Consider the following 24916-nt stretch of genomic DNA (forward strand, 5'->3'; position numbering starts at 1 on the left):
GAGTATTTGCCAGAAAAACAAACGCATTATGGGTATTGAACATTGATCTTTCAAAAATATTTTCTTTAACTTTGCTGTCTAAATTAGCATAACAAAAAACGCAACGGCAATTCTATAATAATTTGCAATTTTATGAATAAATTTTTTTTATTAGCTGTTTTGTAAAATCCTCAAAGTTTTGACCATTTTCGTTCTCCAAAATAAATACTAATTGAATATAAAAGGTGTTAAGACTTTGGTGACTATTAATTGGTAAAATTCATAGGAATTCATTTTTATTTTTCGAAATGCACACTCAAAATATAGCTAAATGTAGCGGTAAACCTAAGATCTGTCAGCACTGTTGATCATTTTTGGTATTTTATTTCTCCAGCCCTGTGGTATTTTTCAACCAACAGCGAACGGTCTCGAAGTCCAGTTCGCTCTTCCTCTTCGATAAACCAATATTTTGCAATAAAATAAATTAGTTTTTAAAACCAAAGTGAGCATTTTCCCAAGCCAAAAGGGTGCCACGGCTGTCGCGCAATTCGGTTTAGTTCGGTGCAAACGCAGCGGCGCATTCCGCGGAATTCGGTCGACACCTAGTTGTGTTGTTGTGTTGTGCTCTCCGCTTTCTGCTTTCTGTTTTCCGCTTTTCGTTTTTCGTTCTGTGTATCTGTGTGTTTGCCATCCAGTGAGCTGAGTTCACCAATCCAATCGCAACAGCAAAGGCAAAAGCAACGGCCAACTGATGAGTCTCAATTGTTTTCATTAACGCAACGAGAGTCGCCCTCCCCACCCCCTGCCCCGCCTGTCCAGTAACCACTACCCGCCCCCTTTGCCACACCCACCCCACACCCCACATCCCACCCACTGGCCCACAAAAACACACAACCCACCAACCACCCATCAAATGGCCAGCAGCAACAGCAACAGTTTCGGGGGCGTGGCAGGCGTGAACGGGGATCTGTGGCGCGAATGCGTCGCCTGGCTAACCAGGTGCAAGGTCATCCCGCCCGACCACAAGGCCGCCCAGGCGGACGCCGAGATCCGCATCCTGGCGATGACGCTGCGCGACGGCGTGCTGCTCTGCAACCTGGTCATCCACCTGGACCCCAGCAGCATGGACCCGCGCGAGTTCAATCGCAAGCCGCAAATGGCACAGGTAAATCAATCAAGCGAATCAATCATATTGTGTTTTACGAATAAACCCCAAGATCTGTATAGAAGTAGGTCAAAGTGTCCCCAGGGGAGACCAAGAACCCCCCAATGAAGAAAAATATGCTTATACATAAATCTTGAAATGTTGGAGACTAGGAACTAGCCTTTTGAGGTCAAGAAATATTTAAGCTCTATTTAGAACAAATCATTCAAAACTATATGATGTTGTATGTATATTAAAAATAAATATAAAGATCTATCTATCAAATCAATTGAAACTATATGATGTTGTATGTTAGAAAAATAAATATAAAGATCTATAAAAAATAAATATAAATATTTAAACTCATTTTGGAAGCTTGTAATGTAATATTAATGTGTTATACAAATTAATTTCAAGATTTATAATAAAATAATCCCCAGGGGAGACCAAGAATGCTTATACATAAATCTTGAGATGTTTGAAAAAATGAATTTGATTAACCCTATGGAGACTAGGAATTAGCCTTTTGAAGTCAAGAAATATTAAGCTCAATGGAAATTATATGATGTTGTATGTTAGAAAAATAAATATAAAGATCTATAAAAAATAAATAAAATTACCCCGCACAATTATTTCGCAGAAGGAAAATATTTAAACTCCAATTGGAAGCCTGTAATGTAATAATAATATGTTATACAAATTAATTTTAAGATTAATAATAAAATAACTAAAAAAGTCCCCAGATGAGTCCAAATATTGATATTATTAAGATCATGGCACATTTAAGCTAAAAAAATAAAATTAATATTTATAAAATTTATAAAGATATAACTAAAATTATCCGTTTTAAGAATTATCTTTTAAGATAATGCATTATAATATATGAGTCATATACATCTTAAGACCTATAAAGATATAATTATGAATAAGCCCAAAATGTCCGTTCTACGATCATGGAATATTTAAGCTTCATTTACAAAAAACTGATGCCAAATGAAGAACTTTAATATTTAGAAAATTTAAAAATAGAATTAGTTTAATCTAAGTTAAATACAAATACTTCAAAATACATATGTCCTATGCTATTATTGAATTTCGTACTACCCTTTGTATAAGAAACGCTTGAATTAAATCGGAAACGTCGTTCCATCCATTGCAGTTCCTGTGCAGCAAGAACATCAAGCTCTTCCTGGACGTGTGCCACAACAACTTTGGGATCCGCGACGCCGATCTCTTCGAGCCGACGATGCTGTACGACCTGACCAACTTCCACCGCGTCCTCATCACGCTCTCCAAGCTGTCGCAGTGCCGCAAGGTGCAGCAATTGCACCCGGATCTTGTGTGAGTCTCTCGAACCCCAGTTCGCACATGGTTATCACCAGTTTGCGATATGTGGGCAAACAAGTGGGCCCTCTGTGCCCAGACCTTGAGATCTTCGCTGCTTCATCAAGCCATTGAGGTTCAGATAGTATTCATTTACTGTGATAAAGAGAAACTGAAATAATAAGGGTTTTATCAAGTACTTAGCAATAGAAAACCGATTTATTTATTTTTTTATATAATGAAAGATATTAGAAGATAAACTGATTAAAGTAGAACTTCAACTAAATAATATTGACTCAAGTGCATTCCTGAAATACCTACACGGAATGTTGGAATGTTTTTCAGCGCACAGCTAAATTGATTTTTCAGCAGTGGCCCATCAATTAATCATTCGCTGCAGTTCGCAATACATTTTTGTTATCAATGAGCTGAATTGGAATTTGTACAATTGTTTCGACACGTATATATGGGAATTATTAATAGAGTACATTTCTAGGAAATGAATTAGGCACCAGTAATTGTTTTTATTTCTCATATATTTATACAAAATATGTTTTTGAATTATAAAGGAATATGATTCTTGTTGTGACTAATTTAATAATGATTTATTTTAACACATTCCAGGGGCTTCAACCTGCAGCTGTCGCCCAGTGAGCGTTCCCATTCGGACGAGGCCATCTACAAGGACCTGCATTCCACGTGAGTAGCCAATTCCGGGCGGGATCTCTGTCTGCAGTCCCCTTGACCATGGTGCGTGCTCCCCGCTTGATTCGCGGCCTGCATTTCCTGCCCCAGCATTGTCAACCCCTGCCCCCGACTCCGCCCCTCAAACCAAGCCAATGCGACCCGAACCGATCTCATTATGCGCTCACATACTTCCCGGACCCCAGTCTATAAGCCTATGTCTGGCTGCTTATCGAGCACATGGAAAAAATGTCTTTGCTTCACTATCTGTAGAAAAAACGCGTTTCTGCTTAAAATCTTTCGAAATCGTAATATTATCTCAAAAAGTTTAAGAGTTAAAAGTTTTGGATAATCATAATCAATATACATAATATCTTACTTAAAAAGATCTCATACTAGTTCGAAATATCAGAACTACTACTTTTAGACTCCTTATAAAGTGTTTCATATATATGATTATACCCAAAATCTGATAATCAATGTTCTTTGTGCGAGATAAAGGAGTATTACTTCTAAAGTTGTGCATTACTAGGCTATAATAAAAGTATCACTACTTTTAGACACCTTATAAAGTGATTTTACTTGAGCCGGCAATAACAACTATAAATATTCCCTTGATATCGGATAGTAAATATTTTCTGTACGAGATAAAGAAATAGTACCTATAAAGCTGTCTAATACTAGGCTATGATAATGGTAGCACTACTTTTAGACACCTTTTAAGTGACCGAAGTAATTATAACTTAAATTCTCCATTGATAATCGTCTAATACTAGGCTATGATAATGGTATCACTACTTTTAGACACCTTTTAAGTGACCAAAGTAATTATAGCATAAATACTCCTTTGATAATGGATAATCATTGTTTTCCGTGCAAGATGAGATGGGAAGTAGTACCGCTAACCGAACCCAAGCGATATCTCAGTGTCCTCGGCTTTATCTAACACACTCTCTCTCTTTCTCTCTGTCTCCTATCTCTGTCTAACACACTAACTACTCTGTGAATGAATCCGAATCTCCGAATGAATGTGTGTGTGAATGCGTGTGTTGCTTTATCGGTGGTATATACACATGTGGGGGATTCACCATCCCTCCATCGCCATCGCCACCAGGGATCTGAACATGCGGAAGACGGGCAGCATCGACGCCGCCTCTGCCTCCTCGTCGGCGGAATACTACGACCGAACCTCGCAGAGCGGATCGCTGGACGAGAACAGCGACATCACCATCGAGAACGGCACCGAGGACATTGATGACTACATCGAGGACTCGCTGTCCAACATGTGCGACTCGACCATCGAGAACGACCTGGAGGATGCGGGCGTGGAGACGCCCCTGCTGGCCGATTGCGAGGCAGGCAGCCCCGTGCGGGAACTCTCCTTTGATCTCACCCTGGATGTGGTGGGCTCGACCACGGATCATTCCGCCTCCAATGCGGTCACACCCACACCGGAATCCTATGCCGCCGCCCGGTGCAGTGCAGTGGAAATGCCCTTGGCCGACGCTGCATCTGAGTCTATTGCGGCCACACCAGGGCCACCCATGGGACGACTGGTGTCCACCTCGTCCTCCTCGTCGTCGCTGTTGGTCAGCGAGAGCCAGCGCCTGCAGAGGGCGGCCGCCGCCGTCTACAACTACCGATCCTCGATGGCATGCACCGAGCACGAGCACGAGTACGCCTACATCTACAGCGAGGATGACGAGAAGGTCTACGAGGACCTGTGCTACGTCACCTTCCAGGCGAAGGCCAAACCCGAGGTGTGCAGTCCAACATATTACTCTGTCTTTGTGTCCGGCGTGGGGTGGGATCTGGATCTGGGATCGAGCAGGAAAGCGGCGGAATTTCCATACATAAATATCATAAAACAGATAATGTACAGTGGTCGGCATAAGTATTTTGACAAAACAAAAGTTAAATATACTCATAATTTGAACTTACTTCTTGTAAACTTTGGCATAAATGGAAAGGTAATTTAAATGCCATTTGAATGATACAATACATTTCTTAACCCATTCAGTACTTATTGAAAAGGACGAATTTGTGTAAACATCTACTTTTAAACTTTTTTCCTCGACTTGAAAACTTAAATTTTTTGATGCAACAAGTTTCTTCAAACAAAAATAATAGTAACTGCAAAAATAATTTTTCAAAAATCATTTTGCTTATATTTTTTATGATTTTTTGAAGGTGACAATGTCGGAAAAAATTTGTATGAAAAAGAGAAAAATATGGCTCAAATGCATGTTTTTAAGCCTTTTCAAAAAATCATAAAAAATATAAGAAAAATGATTTTTGAAAAATTCTTTTTGCAGTTACTATTATTTTTGTTTGAAGAAACTTTTTGCATCAAAAAATTTAAATTTTCAAGTCGAAGAAAAAAGTTTTAAAAAAAAATTTAAAAGTTGATTTACACAAATTCGTCCTTTTCAATAAATACTGAATGGGTTAAGAAATGTATTGTATTATTCAAACGGCATTTAAATTACCTTTCCATTGGTGCCTATAGTTTACAAGAAGTAAATTCAAGTTATGCGTATATTTAACTTTTGTTTTGTCAAAATACATATGCCGACCAGTGTAGATAGATAGAGGGTTCGGAAAAGTACGAAACATTTGTATTATACTTTAAAATCTGTCAATATCTGTATGGGAATTCTAAAGTTTCTTGTCTAGTGGAGATGTAGTATAAATCATAGGAACACGGAATGTGATTTTTGATCTTAAATAACTAAGTAATCATAAGGAAATATAATCACCTTCCGCTCCTACGATTTGCTCCACGAAATCCACCCACCCCAGTGTATTGTCATGTGTAACAGCCCTTCCTCTTCTTCCTTCCTTCTGCCCCTGATCCCTGATCTTCCCCAGAATGCTTGATCCTCTAGTTTCCTCCTTGTAGGCTTTAGAAACGGCCCAGCACCGCCCACCAGAACCACTGCTTGTCTTGCCTGCGCTTGAGCTTCACCCACTCCTCCCCCTCCACCCACTCATTAACCACTAACTAACTAACCCGGACGCGCACTATGTACCATTGAAGAAAAACGAAACAGAGATTAGAGCCTCCACATATCGGTATCTTCCTTCTCTTCGGCTGGCCTCTTTCTGAATCCGAAAGGGGAATGCAGAGGGTTATTGACCCTCCCGACATCGATCGAGGGCCGTGCCAAACATAGCCACCGGAAGTACTTGCCAACTGCCAACCACTGCCTCTTTTTGCTTACATAACAACCACCTACTACTGTATTTCTGCGCATTGCGAAAGTAGTTGGTTCGGTACAGTCATCGGACCGAGGTAAACCCATATCGATCCATAACCGAGAGCTTCTGCTTTTCACCCGGGGGAATGTAATGCGCGATAAGGTCGATTGAAAGCCGGATCCCATTAAAAACACAACATGTCCCACTCACTATCTCGTCCGTCCGATTGCTCTGGTTTGGCTAATTAACTTGATTATCCCCTTGTACCTATTTATAACCGTTTGGTATTTGGTTTATTTTAAGTTGCAGTACTATTAGAAGTTACGATCCCATTAATGTTCCAAGCTTGTTACATTTCCATACGTATTGTATTTGGTTTCTGCTTATCTAGTGCTTACATTCTTTCAGTTGATTAATGTATTCAGTTTTCGTAATCACTTAGCGTGTCTATCTATCTAAACAGCGCAAGTAAAGTCTGCGCGCTTTTCTTTAGTTCGCAATACATTTGAGATGGGATTTGTTGAACGCACACACGACTCCACTAGGAACTAATAGTTGAGGATAGTCCCGTGGAGGAGCATCATTCACGTGGTGGTTAAGTGAATGCCCGCTTAAACTCCGAGTGATCCGATGCCATCCGCATCGATTCCCAGCTCCTGTTCCTCCACTTCCTGCTCCTCCGCCTCGTTTTCGTTCCCGCTCTCATCACTGCTACTGGGTGTCGGCGAATTGAGGACCATGTCGCTGCCCAGAGCCAAAAGAGGCTGGACATCCATGTGGGGCGCAAACTGCTTCAGCAGCTGACCCACCACGGTGCACAGACCCATCAGACGCTTCTCCATCCGCTGCTCGTAGTGACGGCGGTGCCTGCAAAAGGGAATTTTAAATTAATTGGGGTTCTAGTTTCCATTTCTACTGAGTTGGGGAATCCAGCTAGTGCAAGATAATTGTGGGAAAACAAAAACAGTGCAGAAATATGACTACTTTTAGATGAAAAAGCTCTTTAACATTTGATTTTGTAACATTTTGGGAACCTTTAACTTAAATGCTTTGCATATCTTGAATAAATAGAATAGTGAAAGCCAATTAGCTCTGGTTATCTACAAAGAATAGTTCTTAATAACTTAAAATTATCTCTGAACATAACCCACTCTGTTGTTCCGAATCTCTCACCTGTAATACTTGTCCTTCTCGCTGAGCACCTTGCGGCGGCGTTTCCTGGCCATCTTGGCCACCGCCGGATCGCTCTGCTGCTGCTCCAGCTGCTCGGTCTTCACCACCGTTGTTGCGGGCATCGCCGACTCCTCGAAGTCGTTGTACCGACTGTTGGAGAGCGACACCTCGCCCCCGATCATCACTGGACCGCACTCCACCTCGTGGCAGGTGGTGCTGCCCAGCTGGAGCATGCACACATCCTCGCCATCAACGCCGCCGCCGCCGCTGCTCTCCGCATCCTTGCGCATGGTGGCCTCGGCCAGCAGCTTGTCCAGTTCATCGTTGTTGCTGGGTATGTGGCTGTCTTTGTTGCTATTACTCCGATGGCAGGGCGACGCGGACTCGTCCATGTCATCGGTGTCACCGCCGCCGCCGCCCTCGTTGGGCGGCGAGCGTTCGCCAAAGTTGTGGTCATTGAGGACGCCCAGCATGAGGGGCGAGAGCTGGGACTCGTCGCAGGAGTAGACACTGGCGATGGCCAGATTGTTGTTGGGTGGCTCCACATTCGGCTCCTTGAGCGCGTACGAGTGCAGGTCGGCGGTCTTCTGGTTCATGTAGGCGTGGATGGGGCCGAAGAACTCCCACTCCTTGTTCAGCTCCTCGATGCTCTGCTTGGTCAGCGGGGCGCCCAGCGTGTTGGCCTTGTGGATGCGGTAGCGCTGCACCATGGAAAACCATTGCTTGCGCAGCGCTATCTCGCTGAAGTCGCCGATCTTGGCCATGTCCTTGAATTTCCTGGGGAATGCAAGAGGTGGGGATATCATTAGTGTTTTGTTTAAGCGGATAGCGCAGCACAGATTAGGTTTTAGTCCCTTTTTAAACTATATATTAAATATTTATGATATGAGGTATGATCTTAGTACAACCTCCCCGCTTGAATTTTGTTTTAGGTAATTAGTATAGCATACAAAGAGGTATACTTAAAAATTCCCCTATATTGGAATACCTAATTTAATGATAGACTCAAACCAAAAATTGGGATAGTATGGTTTCTTTTGGACATATATAATAGTAGCAGTTTACCATTACAGTTTCTTTGATTTGTTTTGAAATAGTATCAAATTTCCTCTCATTGAGTGATTTATTCGATTATTCCTATTTCACCAAATGTTTTAATGTTACACGTTTGTAAAATTGAGGTTATCACTTAAAAAAAGATTTTGAGACTAGTTATGAAGTAATTTCTATGCTATCAGTCCCTTCAAACGGATTATAATTGTAATACCATTGTTTTGGTGCTTTAAAGGGGTGGTGCTAAACCCAATTGGGTCCTTTTCTTGAGGGATTTTAACGATAGTTTGGGTTTTCTTCTATTATTTCGACATGCTAATATGTTTTAGGTGTCTAAATGTAGATAATATTCAAGTAGTTTTATGCTAAAACCAATTGGTAACCTCTTTTGAAGGAATTTTGACTATAGATTTTGACTTCTCCACAAATTCCTTTTTGGATATGTCTCTATATTCATGTTTTGGGTGTTTAAATGTGGGAGTTATTGAAAGTAGACCCCAAATCATTTGCCAAACCCAATTGGAGATCCCTTATCAAGGGATTTTATCCATAGTTTTGGACTTCCCCGAGTGCTCCTCGTGGATAACCAAGAAACTCACTTCCATGGCTCCGCGTGTTTCGGTGAATATCTGGAGAATAGCTCATCCGCGGCAATCCGTTGCGCCACCAAGTCGCGTTTCTCATCCGCGGTCCCTGAAAAAGTGCAATTTGCAATTGCCAAAAGCACAAAAAACCAAAAGAATGAAAGAAACTGCATGAGTTTTGGGCCATAGAACACGTGTGTTGTTGTTGTAGCCTACACTTTTTGGATCCGCTCTTGGCGTACGTGTGGTGGTCCATGGTCCCCTGGAAAGGAGGAGCACGTGGCCAAGCGTGGAGTCCGAGTCCAAAATGCGGGGGATGATAAAATATGAAGTCCGAAAACACAGTTTTTTTTATTCGCCCCAGATATTCTGAAATAGGGATGTGCAAAATTATCAAAATATCAATATATCGGTATTAAAAATAAATACTTATATCGTGGTATTTATTCACCTGATATATCACTGTTATCGCTAAGAGTCAGTACAAGAGGAATAGCCCCAACGTAAGAGTCAGTAAAACGGGAGTTAGGGATATGACAAATATATCAATATATCTTGTCGCGAAAAAGACAGACCGGGGTATTTAAATTTTGTATATAATGTATAAATAACTATAAATTTCAAAAGCAAAGTTCGATTGTTAGTAATTTAAGTCTTTAAGTCACATACGTAGTTTTAAATTTGAGTATTAAAATTGTCCTTGCTTATTATTTTCCTTATAAAAATAACCAAACAATTCAAAATACTTGATATATCGATATTTTTCGGGTGATAAATATTGTATCGATACGATATTATTTCAACAGCCCTGCAGCCCTGGTTCTTTTAAGGCCCGTTTAGGGCAGCAGCGGGCTGTTGTTATCGGGAGGGAAATCGATTAACTGCTGGCCGGACTATCGAATTTAAATTTAATTTTACAGAAATGTATTATTTATTATTTCCAGAAAATAGGGTTTTAGTTTCTTACAGTAAACATTTATTTTGAATGAAATTTGTTAAAAAGTAAATATTGTTTAAATTATTATATATTTACCATAAGATATCGCAGATCCCCTCTTTGGCCCCCTTATTATGTTTTGTTTTTCTTTTCAATAGGAACTCCCCGTCCCCAAAATATATTCCATACCCCATTTTGATTTCATATTATGATTTGTATTTCTTTTCGGCCTTTATTTTCGTTTAGTACCACCGACAATATTGCATGCAATGGAACCGGTTACGACCACACCAACACAAAAGAAGAGGAGGTGTACCAAGATCTGTGCGCGCTGCACAGGACGAGTAGAAGCCAGGTAGAATTGCGAACCGAACCACCGCCTGTCCGTGCATGAGACACCCATTCCGGTGGCCCAGTCACTTTGGCCCGAGTTCTGACCGCACTAATCCCGGACTCACCTCCATCGTCCTTCTTTTTTTGCCCCCCATTTAGACCGCCTCGTCGACGAGCTTCGAGCAGCGCGACTATGTCATCCGGGAGCTGATCGACACGGAATCCAACTACCTGGACGTGCTCACGGCGCTGAAGACTAAGTTCATGGGACCGCTGGAGCGGCATCTCAATCAGGACGAGCTGCGTGTCATATTCCCGCGCATCAGAGTGAGTTCAAGCTCCCTGAAAATGAAATCGTCTTGATTTCAAGAACGTTTCTTCTGGAAAAACAAAGTCAAAGAGAACTTTCTTGACAAACACTTGAGAACTTCATCTTGATATCAAGACCGTTTCTTCTCGAATAAGTGAAAAGAAGAGTTCTCAGCGTAGACAATTTTTGGAACCAGGCCTTTTTTCGTTTCTTAAAACTACATTCGCAATTTCTGTCTTTTAGGAGCTGGCCGACATCCACACAAGGTTCCTGGACAAACTGCGGGAATCCCTGACGCCCAATGCCAAACTGAAGATGGCCCAGGTGTTCCTCGAGTTCCGTGAACCCTTTCTCATCTACGGCGAGTACTGCTCCTGCCTGCTGGGGGCCATCGACTATTTGGCGGATGTGTGCAAAAAGAACCAGATCATCGACCAGCTGGTGCAGAAGTGCGAACGGGACTACAATGTGGGCAAACTGCAGCTGCGGGACATCCTGTCGGTGCCCATGCAGCGCATTCTCAAGTACCACCTGCTGCTGGACAAGCTGGTGAAGGAGACGTCGCCGCTGCACGACGACTACCGATCGCTGGAGCGGGCCAAGGAGGCCATGATCGATGTGTCCCAGTATATCAACGAGGTGAAGCGCGACTCCGACCACTTGGTCATCATACAGAAGGTGAAGGACAGCATCTTCGATCTTCATCTGCTGCAGAATGGCAATGGGAGCGATCTGCTGCAATATGGCCGCCTGCTCCTCGACGGCGAGCTGCATATCAAGGCGCACGAGGATCAAAAGACCAAGCTGCGCTATGCTTTCGTCTTCGACAAAATCCTCATCATGGTGAAGGCGCTGCACATCAAGACGGGCGACATGCAGTACACGTACCGCGACTCCCACAACCTGGCCGACTATCGGGTGGAGCAGAGCCATTCGCGACGAACCCTAGGCCGGGATACGCGTTTTAAGTACCAGCTGCTTCTGGCCCGCAAGTCGGGCAAAACAGCCTTCACATTGTACCTCAAGTCGGAGCACGAGCGGGATAAGTGGCGCAAGGCCCTTACCGAGGCCATGTATGCATTGTAGTTCTCATAATAGTTAGTTCTCAAATGATGTATATATATCCCTTGCACTTTAAGGGAAAGCCTGGAACCGCCCGGCTGCAGGAGTACCGACCACAAAATGGAGATCTACACGTTCGACGCCCCGACCACGTGCCGCCACTGCTCCAAATTCCTCAAGGGACGCATCCACCAGGGCTATCGGTGCAAGGTGTGCCAGATCAGCGTGCACAAGGGCTGCATCTCGTCGACGGGTCGCTGCAAACAGAATCCGGTGAGCGTGCCGCCGCCCGTCTGCGATCGACAGCTGTCCGAGTTCAATTGGTTTGCGGGCAACATGGACCGGGAGACGGCGGCCCATCGGCTGGAGAACCGCCGCATAGGCACCTATCTGCTCCGCGTGCGTCCCCAGGGTCCATCCACGGCCCACGAGACGATGTATGCCCTCAGCCTGAAGTGAGTAGTGCGCCCGACTAGCTTTATCTAGACCACCAGTTTCAATATTCCTTTCCTAGGACCGATGATCATGTGATCAAGCATATGAAAATCAACCAGGAGAACTCCGGCGACTCCATGCTCTACTGCCTGTCCTCGCGAAGGCATTTCAAGACCATTGTCGAGCTGGTTTCCTACTACGAACGCAACGATTTGGGGGAGAACTTTGCAGGGTAGGCTAAAAGCAGGGTAATACCTATGTGCTTATTTTAACCACTTTGTGCGTCTTTTGTCAGGCTCAATCAGTCACTCCAGTGGCCCTACAAGGAGGTGATCGCCACCGCTCTCTATGATTACGAGCCGAAGGCTGGCAGCAATCAGCTGCAGCTGCGCACCGACTGCCAGGTGCTGGTCATTGGAAAGGACGGCGACAGCAAGGGCTGGTGGCGTGGCAAGATCGGCGACACGGTGAGCTGAGCTGACGCAATAAATTGGGTTGTTTTTAAAAAAAATTGTGCCATTTCAGGTGGGCTACTTCCCCAAGGAGTACGTGCAGGAGCAGAAACTGGCCAGCGAAGAGCTTTGATATTACAATTACGAGGTTTACTTCGCACCCAAGGCCATTACGCCCTCGACGGCAGCCATGGCTGGATCGCCAGGAGCTGGAACTGGATCGGCTGAGGCCATTCAAGGAGCCCCCAGCGAGGAGGAGGCCGTGGCCAGCCTCGGCAGGCACAGCAACAACAACTGCAGCTAGATCGTATCCTAGTTAAATCTACCTACATATACGTTTTAAAATACAAATTGTTTTTATTTGTGATTAAGCGCTTTTTGTTTATACATACATATATGTTTTTAGCCTTTTTTTTGCGTCGTCTCCTCGAAACTCTTGTGCCAATCACTGAAAAATTACAAAATCTATAAATTGTTTATATTTAATGTTTCAATTGTTTTTAATTATATATTGCAAATATATATAGTTCACATATGTTTACATTTCTAAGAGAGTTAGCTTCTTAAGTTTTATTTCCTCTTTTTTTTCTTTTGTTTATAAAATGTAATCGTCCCACGTCGAGTGAGGGTTGTGCGAATGTAGGGAGAGTAATATGTATGGAGTGTCCTGCGCGGCATTCTCGTGCAAACAAAGCTTTAAAGATTTATATTCATATATTATCGTACTGCTAGATATTTAACCCTAGTTGAAACGCAAATGTTAACATAACGAAAGCAACGCAGCCACAAAATGTTCGAACAGAAAGTAAGAATACCACGATAATGTAATGACGATAAGGAAGTAAAAGCTTTAGTAATAACGATAGCCGTCATATTTACACGATGATCCACGTTTTAGGCCAGCCAATTTATATAGATATCTATAATTAACTACTTATAATGTACCTATTTATATAGCCAACGAATAACTTGCGAAATATCCAATGAATCGAAAGTGTTTAGCTAGCGAACTCAACGAGGTTTTGAAAGCAAAGAAATATAGGGCTTAATATCGAAACCATCAGCCATGATCCCATCTTTCATATGAAATCAATCTCCGGAATTCATAGTATTACTTAATTTCATGATAAGTAGCAGCCACCAAATGGGTTTAAACTAAATTAAGCACCAATGTCTAAAATTAAATGTTACCCAACTAAATTGTTCTAATATGAGAAAAATCTACCAGGAGTTCTCAACATTTTATTAATATTGTCATTGGGTTCAAAACGAAAATGTGAAAGTGTGGAAAGAAAGATTGAAATCTATTAATTAATGTCTCTCTCAAAGCACAAGCAAATGCAGTTCATATCACAATAAATATTCAATGTCCTTTTTTCGCACAAAGCACTGCAGCAACAATAGAAAAACAGATTTTCAAATTTATAGGCTAGAAACTCGGTTTCATACCCTTTACGTGTGCTATATATTCGCGTGTTTTTATACCCTTGCAGAGGGTATATTGATTTCAGTCAGAAGTTTGCAACGCAGTGAAGGAGACGTTTCCGACCCCATAAAGTATATATATTCTTGATCAGCATGACTAGACGAGTCGATCTAGCCATGTCCGTCTGTCCGTCTGTCCGTCTGTCCGTCTGTCCGTCTGTCCGTCTGTCCGTCTGTCCGTCTGTCCGTCCGTTTCTACGCAAACTAGTCTCTCAGTTTTAAAGCTATCGGGCTGAAACTTTCCCAAAAGTCTTATATCTTTTGCAGGTAGTATATAAGTCGGAACCAGCCGGATCGGACAACTATATCTTATAGCTCCCATAGGAATAATCGGACAAAAAAATGAAAAAAAATTATATCTTTGGTGTTTTTTAGCATATAAACTCCTAAGCTTGGAAATAACAATTTTTAAATAATTTTGAATTTTGAATTAAATTTTATCGAAATCGGACGACTATATCATATAGCTGCCATAGGAACGATCGGAAAATTTGTGGAAAAATAATATGAAAAAAATTTTAGCTTCGGTGTTTTTCAACATATAACCTCCAACGCTTGGAAATAACATTTTTTAATTAGTTCTGAATTTCGAATTAAATTTTATCAAAATCGGACTACTATGTCATATAGCTGCCATAGGAACGATCGCAAAATTGGTAGGAAAATAATATGAAACAAATTATAGCTTCGGTGTTTTTTAACATATAACCTCCTACGCTTGGAAATAACATTTTTTAATTAGTTCTGAGTTTCGAATTTAATTTTATCAAAATCGGACGACTATATCATATAGCTGCCATAGGAACGATCGGAAAATTGGTAGGAAAATAATATGAAACAAATTATAGCTTCGGTGTTTTTTGACATATTATCTTATACTATTGGGAATATCATTTTTTGTGTTTTTAAATTTAATAATTATAGCTGCAAGGGTATATAAGCTTCGGCTTGCCGAAGCTAACTTCCTTTCTTGTTTGAGTATGGTTTCATTTTTAGGTCGTTGTGATCCTAACTGCATGCCGAACCGAAACGAAACGTTAACAATTCCGAAAGCTGCATTTATCACAGATCACTATATCTATCTTTTTCACTGCTCTCTAGCTGTCTCTTTCTAAATGGCAGAATGGAAATCTCTTCTTTCGGCAGCTCCAAAATTATATTTAAGTCAATGTTGTTCGGACCACCGGTCTTTGTGTACGTTTAATGGCAATTTGTCGCATCCAGAAAGCAAAATATTTGTGGTTTTATAAATAAATAAAACGAATAGGAAATCGCGCTAATAAACGACTTTTGTGAAAGTTTTGTTGTTCAATTGAAATCAATTTAACGAGTCTTATTTATCCCTCATTGGAATCCATGGAAGAGGTGCTTAAAATACTGCATATGCGTTGCCACATTTTTATTTTCCATATATCATATTTTTGTTACACAATTCTTAGGTTTTAAATTTGTTCTGTATTTTTGAAAAGGAATATATTTTACCTTTCAATTCGCAAATCTTTACATATTTATCTTCGTATTACAATTTGGCCTGATATTTTATTTCATATACAATTTCTTGTAATTATTGTATTGTTAGGAAATTTAAAATATATTTTTGCGAAGCAGGAAATCCTTACAATTTATTACTGCGTTTTCCATATTTTGGACCTTCCTTTATGGTTTCAAAAGCATTTTTGAAAACTTCTGAAATTGTACCTTTTAGGATCCTAATCTTAAACAGTGTTTAGTTTCATTCTCTTTTCATTTTTAATCTTTGCTAGCTGATTAGCCGACAAGTATGCAACGTGGTCTTATAAAATGGTTTATTGTAACAAAAAACGTGTGTAATAATTAGTCTAAGCTAGTGAGTGGGGGATACAATGAGTTGGGCGATACGAAAACGAAACAGAACAAGATCATTGGACTCGGACCGGTCCGCGTCGGCGAGTAATCTTCACCAGCCGCCGGCGACGTTGGCGGGGAACCGGCAGATCCGTTGTTGTTCCATCTGGAGGAGGCTGCTCCTCCTGCTGCTGATCCGTGCCCTGGGCATAGCTGTAGCTGATGGTGCGCTTGTAGATGCGCTGCTCCTGCTCCGACTGCTGGGACTGCTGGGAACGCGGCTTCCGTTTGTGTGAAGCGGTGGGAGTTGACGAGGACGAGGACGAGGACGACGCCTTCTTCTTCTTGCTTGTCTTGGCCTTGCGGGCCTGGACATCGTAGCAGCGCTCGATCTTCTGGCCCTTGCTGTCCTTGCACTCGTAGCACACACTGTTCTCCTGCTGGCGGCGAACGCACAGGCTGCTGGGTGCCACCGGCTCAGCCGCCCCTTCTTGTCCATCCTTCTCCTTCTTCTCGGCGGGATCGTTGCGGTAGCGCTTGAACTGGGTGCCACTGCCATAAGCATACTGCTCCGGCTGATCGTCATGCGAGTAGCTGCACGTCTCCGACACCTCGTTGTTCTTCAACTGGCGGCAGATCTCGCACAGCTGGCCATCCTTCCGCTTGACCCGTCGACAGCGCTGGTCCTTGACATTGGTGGCCTCCGCCTGTGTCTCCTCCTCCAGATCCTCGTCGTCGTCGTGGTCGAGATCGTGGTTGTCGGCAGCCCGATCGAAGTACTCCTTGACGAACTGCTCGTAGTTGCGCTCGTAATCCTCGCCGGAGAATCCCTCGTGGCTGGCCTCCGCACTGTGACTGTCCACGTCGTCCTCGTCGGCCGTATCCGCCTCAGCCTCAGCCTCGACATCCACATCCAAGTCCACATCCTCATCCGCCTTAGCCTGCGCTTGATTGGTGGCTGCCAGGACGGGTTGCATCATCTCAGGCAGCCTGGCCACCTTCGATTGATCCACATCGCTGACGGTGAGCGCGTCCAGACGCTGGAGCAGCTTGCCGGGCGCAAAGGCTTCCCAGTAGTTGACACTCCGGTCGTAACTATCCGCCAGGGAGACGGCCAAGCCGAGTAGCAGCAGCTCCGGCAGCAGCATCGCACTGAAAGCTGCGTCTCCCGCCGCCGGCCGTTGCTTTTATGGACTCGAGCTGTGAGTTTTGGCTCGAGTCCACTCCACTCCACATAGAAGCGTGACCAATGGAGCGTGACCATAACCGCAGAGCCATCAGGAAGTGTGGCCCAACTGATCCGCGAGGAGGGAAGTGCGAGTGAAAGGCAAGATTTATTTCGTGTGGCCAATCAACTAAATCGAACAAAAGAAAGGGGAAACAGAATGCAAATGGTCGATTGTGGAATGGTCAGAGTGGGAGTGCTGGATGATGAGGTTGGTTGGGGTGGGGGGATGGTGCAGCGACAACTACGCCGCTCGTTGTCCGTCGGTCAACCGCTGGGCCCCCACAGTGGGCGGGGCTGGCCGGACGGCCGGCTGTCGCTGGTGGCGCAACTCGCGGCGCTTCTCCCGCAGGATCTGCTTGGTCTGGGAGGTGTCCAGCTCCTCCCAGCCGCCGGCATTGTCGTCCACCCAGTCCTCGAGATCGGCCTGCCAAGAGGGATATATCGTACTCATATAGATTACGGCGCATAATGCCCAGCTTTGGGCGTCATCAGCTTACGTTATTGCTGATGGGCACCAGGTCCTGGGCCTGCAGTCTTGAAAAGTCACTCGGTTGGCTGGCCGTCCCCGCCGCGGATGGATCCTCCAGATAGAACTTCATCTGCGGCTTAATGGTGGGTGTTAGCTCCTGGAAAAAGGAAATCGAAATTAGTCAAGGGCCTTAAAAAAGGTATTTTTTAGATGGGTTTCATATTGGTATTGGGTTTAAGCCTTTAACTAGGCATTCTATTGTGGTTTGTATAATAATTAACTTTTTGTTGGTCAGACAGTGAGTTATTGACAAATTGATGTCGTGGAATTAATAACTTTATACCAACAGCATCAGAGGTTCGAACAGCTGCGATTAAGCAAATATTATTTAACTAACTCATATATTATTCTTATAAAAATTCGACAATTTTTTTTTTAAAGGTAAGGCTCATTAGATTTCTTATAATTTAAGGTTTTTTGGGTTAGGTTGGCCAAGAATGACGTAATTCAACCTGTCTTCCTTTATATTAATCATAGATTATTTAAAACGTAAGGTTATCTACTAAATGTTCTCTAAAAAGACAAAGAAAAATTAATTAAATTAATCATAGATCAGTTAAAACATTAGGCAATCTACTAAATTTTCGCTAAAAAAAACAAGGAAAAATTCGGGTTCGAGTCCCATGCTGACCAATTATAATTATAATTATTTTTTTTCAGTTTAACATGATGATTTTGATATTTTATTTGGTAAGTACGCAATTATATTTTAAATGTGCGATAATAGATATTTATTAAATCACAAGGAAATAAAATGTTCCAATGTGTATGTCGACTTGGGTTTGTATTAAATGCCTAGATAAGGTTATAAAAGGAGATTTTATTTTAAAACCCACAAATGTTAAAAACCATGATTTAAATATTCCAGTTCCTAAATATGCAGGATAATCTTAATTTTTAAATAAAAAATTTCAGTAGGGACAAATTACCAAGATATCTAGATAGATCCCCAATCATTATCATTATCCGTAAGCAAATACTTTCTGTTTGTGAACCTTCTTAATTTGGGGTCCTATCAGCTTGGCCGCCACTGTAATCAGGTCAGCTACATCGTACGCACATACGTGCCAACTCACACTGAAGAAATCCGGCTCGGGTTCCTCCTTGGGCGGCGTTGGTGGCTGGGCCATCCGCTGGCGGTACTGCTCGATGTGCTCCTCGACGGTCCGCGGACTGTCGTCCCAGGAGTTCCAGTCCCGCTCCTTCGGCCCCCCCGACCGGCCGCCCGTGGGGTTTCCGGGGGAGGCGGCGAAGTCGCCCCGCTCCACAATCACGTTCACCGCCTGCAGTTGGTCACCGGATCCGGAGGAGCCGCTGTGGCTCAGCTTCCGGCGCCTCGAGAAGCAGCACAGCGCTCGCCGGCACAGCGTGATGATGCCCAGCACCAGCATCTTTATTTGCTGCAGCATTGTCACCTTCTATGGTAAAAATTATACTATTTACTAAGTTATTATTTACTAAATTTTTTTTTTGGTCCCGTTAATGTGACCGCCGCCGGGGGTAACTGCGATTGCCATACGGTATCACCAAAATACTGGAGGATACCAAAAAGAGTGACCCATCTTTTGGTATTTGGTATCACTGTAAGAAGTTATCGATTACATTTTGACATCATTTTTAAAACGCAAAAAGCAGTTAAGCCTCCCACTTTCGAATTGATCTTGCAAAAAAATTTAGTTCGATTATATTTTATTTTCATTTAAAGAGTTGACAGATGTTACATTTTCCTAAGAACTTATACAATTTTAATGGACCATTGCACTGCGTCCTTGGTTCTCCACTTCCTCGTGATCCACATTGTTGCGTTCTATCTTGTTGCGCCTCCGGAATTTAACTATAAGCACTTCAATGACCCAGGGAACGGCGCAAAGGATCATGAAGCCATTGAGGATGTGGAACACCAGAATATAGTCCTTGGTCTTGTCGCGTATGATTCCAACAATGGGGCCAATGAGGAACATGGCATTGCCTTGGGTGAACATGAACAAGCCATAGCCAGTAGCGAACCTGCAGAAGAACATAATATGAAATATGATAATGTAAAACATCATGGGACTTACCTCTCTTTGGACAAGTAGTCGGCAAATACCAAGGGTAATGGAACGTGGAGCCAGGTGCGAAGAAATCCAATCACGGCCGTAATGTAGGCCATACCCGTAAACTCTGTGATTCCATTGAAAACTGTTGGGGAAATATCAATTTTAGATATGAAATGTTTGGTTCCAGACTGTCCTTACCAAATCTAGCAAAGACCGTTAAAACGGCTCCGGCCAAATAAATGTATCGGGAGGGAACTTGGATGCACACAGCTGTGATGGCCAGAAAAATACGAGATGACAAGTCTGCGGCTGCTCCAATAGCTATAATGGTGGCAGTATCGGGCTGGAAAGTAATATATAGATTACAACAGACAAAGCTCAATCTCCATCCGTTACAAAATATTCAAACCCCTAGGTAATCGATTTTCGATCATGCGCTTTTCCGATAACTGTCGCTTTAGGTCCCATCTCTAAAATTACTAGCTCAAAAGATGGCGTCGCCTGTCCGCTATTTCTCCATCTCCCATTCTCATCTTGCATCTCGCTTTTTTACTGACACTTACGCTGAGGCTATCTCCCTTTTTTACTGACACTTACGTTTGCCGACACTTACGTTTTGCGTGTCACGGCTAAGCTATTTACATTGTGGCTCATGTCTTGGTTCATGGTTCAGTTTCTGGATAAACGGCCTTTTTTTACCCCAACTGTAAAGCAATTTTCTCAAAATCTGTGGGTTTGATTTTGATAAAACTTTCACAGAACAGTCCCTAGATTATCCCCTATCTACCCATATACCGTGCATGTTGGCACAACCTCTAGGAGTGGAGCAGTAGGTAATTTCATTTTTGCCCCCCTTTTTTGTATGGGGAAAATCCGAGGTTGCGGTACTGTTAGGCTTTTTTCTCGAAAACTGTGGGTTTGATTTTGATGAAACTTTCAGACAAGGAGCTTGAATTAACCCTTAATAGCTTGGTTTATCGTGCATATTGGCACAACCTCTGTGAGGGGAGCAGTTAACAAAATTGTGGGGACACGATGTTTCAAATGCATTTTTGAAATACTAATAGGCCTCGTATGTGTCCCAAACCTACCTAGCTCGATAGATCTTTTCTTTCTTAACAATCTAGCATTTTAAATTTTTCGATTTGGTCCCCAAATAGCGAGAAAATTTAAAAATAAAAAGGGCCCCATGTTCCATATTCCACCGTTCCCGTTTTCGTTGCTAACAGGCCGACGCTAATTTGACGCACATCTAATTTCTGCTAATTTCTGAATAAATTACAGGCACGCGGTCACACTGTCGTATGTAAAATCGTATGACGCTTCAAACTTTTTAAGATTACACCAAATTATTAAAATAATTAATAATACAAGCTTTTGTCATAATAAATGTGCAGAGTGATCTTTTGTGTGTAAGCCAGCTAAAAATGATGAAATGCAACCCAATTACTCACATTTCAAGTAAGTTTTCTCACCTGGATCCCGCCATTTTGCGAACAAAACGCTTTTAATTGGTTAAAAAGGCGTATAATTCCTATTGCACTTGTATTTGTAACATTTACTAATCAAAAACCTCGCAGCCTTCAAGTCGCATTTGTGAGCTCCCTTTTGGGACTCCTTCGCAGACGCCGTTATGATGCGATCAGTTTCAGGCAATTTTTCTTAGGTTATGAACGCCTTTAATGACGAAATAACTGTTTACTGAGTAAGTGTAATAAAGTTTTTTTTAAATTCCAGCACCTTTTTTTTTAAAGTAAGGTTTAAATTGTTTAAACATTTCTTTATAGTCAACCATGTTACTCCAGCATATAAAGTCGGTAATATCGAGTTTTAAATTTAATTTTTAATTTAAGAACAAAAATATCGGTCTTCCGGTATTCAATAGTGTACACAAAAAATAACCGATTTTTAACTTAAGAACCAAAATATCGGTCTTGTTCCGGTATTCAGTTGTGTACACAAGTGTTTTTGATCTAGGTTTATACCAGTTTTTTCGCAAAATGAAGAACAATATTGGGGATTAATTCTACCAAACTGCAACCGATCTTTGGCCTGCCAAAGTTATTTATTTAGTTTTTTCTGTCCAATTTATTTTTATAATTTTATATTTGATTTGTTGATCATATATATTTGATTCTATTTGATTTGTTGATCATATATACGCATAATAATGCGCATTATTATGCGTATATATGATCAACAAATCAAATAGAATCAAATATATATGATCAACAAATTTATAGAAATTTGTTAATTGGACAGAAACAACTTGGTACAATATGATCATAATTTTGGTGTTTCCATTCAACTTTAGTTGGTGATGAGAAAACCTATATAAAAGCTATGTTGTGATATTTGTAAAGATGTACTATAATGTATATGTATATTCGATAACCAGTTGCATTTTAATCCTACCACTAATCAAGTAACTTTCTAATCAACAAAAAGTGTGTATCATATCGTATGCGAAATAATACGGAGGACATCAAAAAGATCATCACATTCCTTTTTTCTGTAAGTTGCTATTTAACATTCTTTATCCCTTAAATACATATTAATAGCAATAATAATCGACTTATAGTTCGCAAATACATTAAATTCCCAGCTAATTCATCTTGTTTTATTACTCACCCTGCTGTAGCCCAGTTCAAAGAGGTAGACTGGCTGCATGGTGAAGAACGTGATGTCGGAGTAGAGTGCGAAGGTGATCCCCAGCACGATGTTCACGTAGATGGGCTTCTTGAGCAGCGTGAGGTCGAGGAAATCGACAATGGTGCGCACCCAGCCTTTCTTTGGTGCATCATCCTGGGTCACAGATCCTCCAGCTGCTCCTCCAACTGCTCCACCGACAACCATACTCTGGCGCCGGGAGGCCTGCAGGCTGTGCATCATCTGGGGAGAGGCATCGCTGACCACTACGGGTCCGGACCAATTGCCCAGGCTGGTGATGCTCGAAGCCCGGCTGCAGTGGACGCGCAGCATGTGCTCCTCGGCGTGGGATAGTCTCCGCGATGCAGGATCACCGGCATGGAAGTTGGGCTCCTCCTTGGGAGCCTTTAAGGGGGTTTCCGGCTGCACTCTTACCACCACCGTTGGCTTCACCGGCTGATGCTGGTCCCTCAGCTCCTTGAGCTCTTGCTCCTCCTCCTCGATGGGCACGCGACGCATGTGCCACTCCACTGGATGCATCACTAGCATCCCCAGTATGGCATGTGCATTCAGTCCCGTGAGGATGAGCAGACAGCCCCGGAAGCCATACCAATGCATCAACTTTTGCATGACAATCGGATACAGCATGGCTCCCAAACCGATCAAGGTCTGGGCAAAGCTCATCCACAACACCCTGTTCTTGACGAAGTAATGGTTGAAGGTCGTATAGCAGGTGGGCACCATCAGTCCGAAGGCGAATCCCTGGACCAGGCTGAAGGCTATGAGCAGGTGAAACGTGGAGGTGGCGAACAACTGAAGTCCGGTGCCCACGAAGTACAAAATGCCCCCCGTAACGCCCACCTGGCGCATTCCGAATCGCTGGAACAGGGAGCCGGAGAACAAGCCGGCGAAGCTCATTGACGAGAAGAAGGCGCTGGTAATGATGGCCATGGCGCTGGTCTCCGCCCCGATGCTCTTCAGGAAGTCGCCAAAGACCAGGCCAAAAGATGGCAAAGCCGCCAGAGCACTCGTCTACAAAAGGGGAAAACCATGTAAGTTCATGTTATCTAAAAATAAATTTCTGCGTATCATATCACTAGGGATTTAAAGCTGCTTGAATTTAGGAGCATATTTACTTACGCAAAATAATCTAAAGATATACAAAAAAAAGAGCAAAGTAAGAGGAATTACGGAAACAATTCCACTGGTTTTCTAAAATGGGAACCCAAAACTGCACTTCTAGATTCTATAACTTTAGTTATTGGATACCGATTAAGACGTGGGATACCTTTATGAATTTGGGGTTAAATTCTCTAATAATCTACATTCAAATCTATCTTTTAAAGGAGGGTCAAAATTTTAACCCATTTTCATGTATGATTTTCCGTAATTTCCAATGGCTTTCAAAATGGGAACCCAAAAATGCACTTATAGATTCCATAACTTCAGTTATTGGATACTGATTAAGACGTGGGATACCTCTATGAATTTGCGGTTGAATTCTCTAATAATCTACTTTGAAATCTATCTTTTAAAGGAGGGTCAAAATTTTAACCGATTTTCATGTTTGATTTTTCTGTAATTCCACTGGTTTCCAAAATGGAAACCCCAAAAATGCACTTCTAGATTCCAAAACTTGAGTTATTGGATACCGATTAAGACGTGGGGTACCTCTATGAGTTTGTGGTTGAATTTTCCCATACTCTGCATTACAGTTTTTCCTTTAAACTAGGATCACAATTTTAATCCACTTTCATGTTGGATTTTTCCGTAATTCTAATGACCAAGAATGGGAACCCAAAACTGCACTTCTAGGATTCCATAACTTGATGTTTTGGATCCCGATGAAGTCATGGGATACCTCTATAAGATCGTATTTGAATTCTCTAATATTCGAAATAGTAATCGACTAGAAATGGTGGCACTATAAAAAAATTTTCACTTTCTTTTTCACCGAGACTCCTGGTTTCACTTACAAAGGGCAGGGCCATGCCAATGCAGACGAGGATTCCCCAGCCGCCATCAGGGGCCTCTAGAGTGTAGGCTTTCGACTTCTTCATCGCGAATGCTGGGCGGCAAGTGAACTGCTACTGATGGAGTCGGAACTCAGTCGTCACCCAGATATCTGAAGCATCCCTCCATCCGTGTACATATATCAATCCCACCGTATAAGTCGGCGCAACCAGTAGCAGCCTCCTCGATTACCCGCTTATCGTACCTCTGGTTTTTATGGCCAAGCTAAGCTTCTTATGACGAAGGTTTACAATACGGCTTTCCCGATAAGATTAGCCCAGATCGAGATACTCGTACTGTTTAGAATTTTCTAAGATTCCACGGCCCCCGCCGTGTTTTTCGAGCATTTCCGTAAGTGTAAGTACCATGCGTACCTTCCACACCCCCTAAATTCTTGTTGAAATTGTAACATTACATTTGCGAATCGCGGAAATGTGTTTGAGCATCACTTCGGTTTTTTATCATCAACGCCGCCCCTC

General features: G+C 42.5%; 5 protein-coding genes across 7 annotated transcripts; 1 reads left to right on the plus strand and 4 right to left on the minus strand.

The window, feature by feature from the left end:
- The first annotated feature begins 402 nt into the window (after positions 1-402).
- Positions 403-13894, plus strand: LOC119556161 (protein vav). 3 transcript variants are annotated; one of them, XM_037868065.1, is made up of 11 exons: positions 403-1144; positions 2283-2464; positions 3071-3145; positions 4245-4892; positions 10325-10433; positions 10571-10738; positions 10965-11794; positions 11861-12238; positions 12298-12450; positions 12514-12685; positions 12744-13894. In XM_037868065.1, the coding sequence occupies exons 1-11, from the start codon at positions 893-895 to the stop codon at positions 12801-12803; spliced, it is 3027 nt and encodes a 1008-aa protein (XP_037723993.1). In that variant the 5' UTR covers positions 403-892; the 3' UTR covers positions 12804-13894. The 3 variants fall into 3 exon arrangements, with proteins under 3 accessions (XP_037723993.1, XP_037723991.1, XP_037723992.1); XM_037868063.1 differs by lacking the exon at positions 10325-10433 and having other exon boundaries at positions 4245-4890; XM_037868064.1 differs by lacking the exon at positions 4245-4892 and having other exon boundaries at positions 405-1144.
- LOC119556162 lies at positions 6681-9518 on the minus strand. The gene is made up of 4 exons (XM_037868067.1): positions 9358-9518; positions 9157-9250; positions 7505-8281; positions 6681-7198 (listed from the first exon to the last, which is right to left on the minus strand). The coding sequence occupies exons 1-4, from the start codon at positions 9395-9397 to the stop codon at positions 6943-6945; spliced, it is 1167 nt and encodes a 388-aa protein (XP_037723995.1). The 5' UTR covers positions 9398-9518; the 3' UTR covers positions 6681-6942.
- Positions 13895-15541: 1647 nt separating the features above from the next.
- Positions 15542-17162, minus strand: LOC119557357 (myb-like protein V). The gene has a single exon (XM_037870094.1). The coding sequence runs from the start codon at positions 17125-17127 to the stop codon at positions 16054-16056; it is 1074 nt and encodes a 357-aa protein (XP_037726022.1). The 5' UTR covers positions 17128-17162; the 3' UTR covers positions 15542-16053.
- A 132-nt stretch (positions 17163-17294) lies between these two features.
- Positions 17295-19236, minus strand: LOC119557358 (receptor-binding cancer antigen expressed on SiSo cells). Its single transcript, XM_037870095.1, has 3 exons — positions 18813-19236; positions 17705-17833; positions 17295-17631 (listed from the first exon to the last, which is right to left on the minus strand). Exons 1-3 carry the CDS (start codon positions 19143-19145, stop codon positions 17449-17451), a joined length of 645 nt encoding a protein of 214 aa, XP_037726023.1. The 5' UTR covers positions 19146-19236; the 3' UTR covers positions 17295-17448.
- Positions 19237-19403: 167 nt separating this feature from the next.
- Positions 19404-24534, minus strand: LOC119555951 (monocarboxylate transporter 7). The gene is made up of 5 exons (XM_037867661.1): positions 24401-24534; positions 22407-23456; positions 19974-20118; positions 19797-19917; positions 19404-19743 (listed from the first exon to the last, which is right to left on the minus strand). Exons 1-5 carry the CDS (start codon positions 24482-24484, stop codon positions 19482-19484), a joined length of 1662 nt encoding a protein of 553 aa, XP_037723589.1. The 5' UTR covers positions 24485-24534; the 3' UTR covers positions 19404-19481.
- Between the last annotated feature and the right edge of the window lie 382 nt (positions 24535-24916).

The sequence above is a fragment of the Drosophila subpulchrella genome, chromosome X (assembly GCF_014743375.2).
Source record: "Drosophila subpulchrella strain 33 F10 #4 breed RU33 chromosome X, RU_Dsub_v1.1 Primary Assembly, whole genome shotgun sequence".
Classification (NCBI taxonomy): domain Eukaryota; kingdom Metazoa; phylum Arthropoda; class Insecta; order Diptera; family Drosophilidae; genus Drosophila; species Drosophila subpulchrella.